Below are 5,684 nucleotides of genomic sequence, written 5' to 3' on the forward strand. Positions count from 1 at the left end.
ACTCCCGTTCAGCCGAGGACAAAAGGGAGGCTAAAATAATTCATTCCTCGACCGTCCATGATGGATCAAGATACGCTGTAGGTATGATTTGGGCAGAAGAATCTATCATGTTACCAAACAATTACTATTCCTCTTTGGTTCGGTTAAAATCGTTGGAAAAACGTTTAGCGAAAGATCCTCACTTAGGGGATCAATACTCAAAAACTATCGAAGATGATTTGAGTAAAGGATACGTGATTCAAGTTCCTCCCCATAATTTTTCGAACCGCAGCATACGCGAGTGGTATCTTCCTTACCATCCCGTGGTGAACCCAAACAAACCTGGTAAAGTGAGGCGTGTCCTTAAAGGAGCGTCTAAATTCCACGGTACGTCATTGAACAAATCGTTGCTAGTAGGACCCGACCTACTGCAAAACCTTGTGCTCGTTCTCCTCCGTTTTCGTCAACATCATTTTGCCGTATCGGCTGGAATTGAAGGGATGTTTCTACAAGTCGGCGTCCTTCCAGAGGACCAACCATCTCTTCGTTTTCTGTGGCGGGAGGACCCCACAACCGATGTGGTTGTACACCAGACATATCTTTGGAGCGAGAGATTTGCCAACGTGTGCAAATTATGCATTGCAACGGACTGCAATGGATAATCAGGCGATGTTGCCTGACGCAGCGTCCGCAGTTCTAGAGAAACTTTATATGAACGACTACCTAGACTCCTTTGTTGACCCTGATGTTGCATTTAAAACGAGTCAAGAGTTGATTACACTGTTAGCTCTAGGTGGTTTTAACTTAACTAAGTTCATTAAAAACGTAACTAAATTTAATAAAGAGTTAAACACGCCCCAAAGCGCGCCGCAATAGGAAAGTAAAATTATTGTAACTTGTGGGGATAATTCTTCCCATGTTCTTGGTCTGAAGTGGGACCATATCGACGACACTTTGGTCGTAAGCCGTGTTGTTAACCGTGAACTTAAAAATTCGATAACACAGCGAACAGTATTAAAATTTGTTTCTTCCGTTTTCGACCCCATAGATCTCGTAGCGCCCTATACCGTAAGAGCGCGATTATTGTTGAAAGAAATATGGAGCATTCATGGCCAACAATTGGATGATGAGCTACCCGTTGATATCAAGACAAAATTTCTTGCCTGCCACTTTGGTTCGCCATCTCTAGAAAAAATGAGTATAAAGCGCAGCTACTTCTCCGCACCAGTCGATTTGGTTGAGTTACACATGTTCGGTGACAGCTCAGAAGAAGTTTTTTGTGCTGTAGCTTTTCTTCGCGCCCGTGTGAAAACTTCACTCGAAACACAAGTTGCCTTCGTCTTTGGAAAATCTAGAGTCGCGCCCAGGAAAGCGCTTTCCATCTCGAAGCTTGAACTGCAGGCCGCGTTACTCGCTACCCGCTTGAAGGAAGATGTCCTCAAAGCTCTAACCATTCCTGTGTCAAACACGTTCATGTGGACTGACAGCACCACTGTGCTCCAGTGGTTAAACTCAGGTAGTAAGCAACCCACGTTCGTGGCAAACCGGATTGGAGAGATTCTGAAAAGTACGACCGTAGACCAGTGGTTTCACGTCTTAAGTGGAGACAACCCTGCTGATACGGGAACCAGAGGAATCTCAGCGGAGTCCTTAAGAACAAGCAGCTGCGTAAACGGGCCAAGTCTGCTGAAAAATGGCGAGTGGCCTTTCAAGCCGAGCATAGAAGTACTTTAGAAACTCCGCCTGGCTGGTCCCGCCTGTGACCCTAATGAAGGTTTAGAGCAGGCCTCTAATTTTTCAAACGTTGCACAAAAACAAAAACAGCCCATTTTATTTGCATGGGAAGAATTCAGCTCGTTTCGTAAACTCCAGCGAGTGGTTGCCTTCATTCTCAGACTTAGTCCGAAACACCGGCACTACCGCACTAAAGCCCAGGAAATAACCGATCCGGTTGAATTAGAAACCGCCAATCAACGACTTCTGTTGATTTCCCAAAAGGAATCTTTTGAAGCGGAATATTTACTCCTGTCCCGCGACAAAACCGTCAAAAAGTCTAGTCGTATCACACAATATGCAACGTTTATGGGTCCTGCATTCCTCATTCATTCAACCGGGCGAATTCGCCGCCTAGTTGAAACTGAATATGACACAACACCCCAAAATCCTTGATGGAAGGCATACTCTGGTGAAATTGTTCGTAAGTGATATTCACTATCGCTATCAGCACCAGTTCTTAGACTACCTGCGAGCTGTAATTCACTTAGAGTTCGAAATCTTGAGCCTTCGCTCTTTATTAAAGTCCATTGAAGTCCACTGCCTTATAATTAGGAGCGCAAAGCCAAAACTGTCACACCTATGATGGCAGAGCTTCCAGTTGAAAGGCTTGGTTGCCGCCAGTCTCCCTTCACAAACTGTGGTGTTGATTATTTTGGACCATTTTACGTCTCAATCAGGAGTTCTGAAAAACGATGGTGCTTCCTTTTATATGTATGACCACAAGAGCTGTACATATTGAGATTGTCTCATTCATGGACACGAGTTCGTGTGTAATGGGAATCGAAAGATTCATTGCCCGTCGCGGCACTCCATCAGTCATTTGGTCTGATAACGGCACCAGTTTTGTGGGAGTCGAAAAAAACTCTTGAATTGTATTCAGTCGTGGAACGGACAAGCACCCCCAGAGCTGGCGAAAAAGGTTATTAAGTGGAAATTTAACCCACCGGCAGCCCCGCATCACGGTGGTTCTTGGAAACGTCTCGTTCGGTGTTGTAAAATGGTATTCTACGAAATAATAGGAAGTAGAAAGCTCACTCCCGAAGTCCTTGAAACAATTTTCTGTCTTGTACAACAATCACTGAACGCTCGACCTATAACATCAGTAAGTGCAAGTCCGGATGGTTTCGAAGTGTTAACTCCTAATCGTTTTTTGTTGAGCCGAAATGGTACCAGCTTCCCTTCTCTCTCTTTCCAGGAGCACTTCGACCATCGAAAGCAATATATCCGAGCGCAAAGCTACGCCAACGCAATTTGGAGTTGTTGGCTGCGAGATGATGTGCCAGCGCTGAATAAACGCATTAAGTTGCACTCCGATAGTGACGTTATTTTAAAAACAGGTGATTTAGTGTGGGTTGTTGACGAACGCAGCACAAGGGGACACTACTCTCTGGCTCGTATAGAAACCCTTAATTACGGAAAAGACAACAGCCCGATCCGCCGTTGTTACCACCCGCACCGGGGAGCTAACTCGACCGGCCGTAAAACTCGCACCCGTTTTCGCTCCTTTGGGCGCGGAAGATGTTCGCGCTTAAATTAATCTTAAATTAATGACGTCATTATAGCGCGAACGTGAAAAGGCTAAAATTAGATTTTCTTAGACAAAAGGCCTCAAAAACTACTGGTTTGTCCGATTAAGGTCAGTTCGCCATCAAAAATTTTTATAGATTTTTGAAATTGTTGGAAACCGTATTGCTAAAAATGTTAACCGAAAAATGTTTAACCCATTGTTTCAGATATTACTTATTCTTTATATTATCTGTTAAATTGCCGGTAATTTACAGATATTGAAGCAGGTTTTTGTAGGTCTTACAGGATACGAGAGTGCGGCACACTTTCCACCTCCAATTTATTTCATATCATTCTCAAAGCTTCAGATTTTATCCTTCAGTGAATATATTTCTTGTTGAAGCTTGGTTATTTTCGAATTGATGTGATCGGGCTTCATATCTATTTTGCAACCTGGATGTTTCGTTTGCCATTCGTATATCTTGTTGTGTTTCAAATATTCAAGTCTCACTCTGTCTTCTTTTTGCTGTCTATCGAGCTGCGAGACTTCGTAATATATTTTCAGTTGCGTTTTAACAGTGTTGAACTTAAAATCTGAGTCGTCAGCGTTTTCCAGTGCGTCTTTAGCTTCCATAAACCTTGTTTGGAAATGGTTTAACTGATTACGTTTATTTTGCAGAAAGTAATGAACGTATTTGGAAAATTGTCGAAAACAAAACTCAAATTTTTGAAAAAAAATTCTGAAAAAAGGATGCTTATTCTTGAAACGTGGTGCAGCTAACTAAACTAGATCCCTTCCTCTAAAGTTGGTTTAATTCATTTAATGATCATACTAGCTGCTAGCTCGCTGCACCACGCTTTGAAAATACTTTCGCCCGCTTAGCAAAAGCGTGTATCTCAATCGTGCATAGCCATTCCCGGCTTAAGTTTCAACCATAAAGCAGTAAACGTCACTAAAATTTGTCAGTATCAACTTGATCACTATGTCCTTAACCGAAGCGACATTGTTATTTGACACGACGCCGTTTATAACTCTATTAGTCGACACCGCAGTATTAATTTTAACGCACTAACCAGATTAAGAGGATTCTTTTAAACTATAAATGTAATATTTATGCAATCGTTTACTGTAAACGTGTAGGCACGGAAGATATTTATAGTCAGTTGAAAGAGTCAGGTATACTGGTTATTAAAAAAGTAACAGACCTGGTTTCTAAAAGGAAGCAGAACCTCACTGAGTAAGGGCAAAAGTACTTAGAACTACACCAGGATCCTTCTCTAGAACTGAAAACGTTTGCGATCCTTCGGCGTTATAGCAAGAATTTGAAATATATTATTTCAAAGAAAAATACTTCTAAGCCAGGAAAACGCAAGCGGCAAGCTAATCGAAACAGAAAAAAATGCTGAGCAGCAACTAGGAGTTAAATGAAGTGCTTCTATAATGTGTGATATTGTTCAATGAGTCCTAATATAAATTACTGACACATAAGTTAAGGTTTTAATTTAATTTTTCCTTTTTCTCTCAAACTGAGCAGTTGAGTAGAATTGAACAATTTTATAATTAATCAAGATGACAAAACAAACAGAGTTAAATTAACGACGGTTGATGAATGGTAGAACATCACTAGAAAATGAGCTTTCCGTAGTTCACAGTCGCATAATTGAGAGTTTAGAGGGACCAATTCGGAAAACAAAAATAAACGCCCTAATTGAATCTTGCAAGAGCATTCTCGAAAAAGCATTAGCTAAAAATGATGAACTTGTGATATAAGCTAAAAAACCGATAAACCTAGCAAATTATTAACGGAGTTGGCTGCATGGTGGGATAGGATAGTAAAAGTTAACGATGAAGTAACTGGTAAGGCTCGCGCTCATATGGAATCTAATCAAGCTTCAGAGGTCTCTGTCAGTGAAACTAGTCGATCAAAAGTTTCATCAAAATCGGCAAAGTCCGGGTCGAGTTAGCAAAGCTCAATGAAATCATTGACCCCCCAGTGAGCGCCGTAAAGAACTGCTCCTAGCGAAGATGAAGCGAGATGATTTGGAAAAACAACATGGAGCAACCTTAAGACTGAAACAACGGGAAGCTATCATCGAAGAGCAACAGCATCAAATTGTGATGGAACAGAAACAACAAAAAATTAATATTGAAATTGACCGTATTGAGCAAGAGTATTGTTTACAAATAGAAAAAAGTCGACTTGAAATGGAACGATTAAGCGAAGAAAATCGTATTAAAGTAGCTGAAGCAAAATGGTTGAAACTGAATACCTCGAAGAGGCTGAAATAGATCAGCATCTCGAGCTGGCGTCTTCGGTTGATCGTTGTTCTGACAGGGTAAACGACTGGGTTGATCACGCATTAGAAAACCAAAAAAGTCCCGAGGTAGTTCCGTCTTCTTCGAAGTTTGCAATCTGTATAAT

The 5,684-nt window shown here is 41.5% G+C and overlaps 1 protein-coding gene across 1 annotated transcript; it reads left to right on the forward strand.

Moving 5' to 3' along the window:
* The first annotated feature begins 1,173 nt into the window (after positions 1–1,173).
* LOC134855865 (uncharacterized) lies at positions 1,174–1,713 on the forward strand. The gene has a single exon (XM_063872260.1). It carries the CDS (start codon positions 1,174–1,176, stop codon positions 1,711–1,713), a length of 540 nt encoding a protein of 179 aa, XP_063728330.1.
* The last annotated feature ends 3,971 nt before the right edge of the window (positions 1,714–5,684 follow it).

This window comes from Symsagittifera roscoffensis, unplaced genomic scaffold (assembly GCF_963678635.1).
Source record: "Symsagittifera roscoffensis unplaced genomic scaffold, txSymRosc1.1 SCAFFOLD_114, whole genome shotgun sequence".
Taxonomy (NCBI): domain Eukaryota; kingdom Metazoa; phylum Xenacoelomorpha; order Acoela; family Convolutidae; genus Symsagittifera; species Symsagittifera roscoffensis.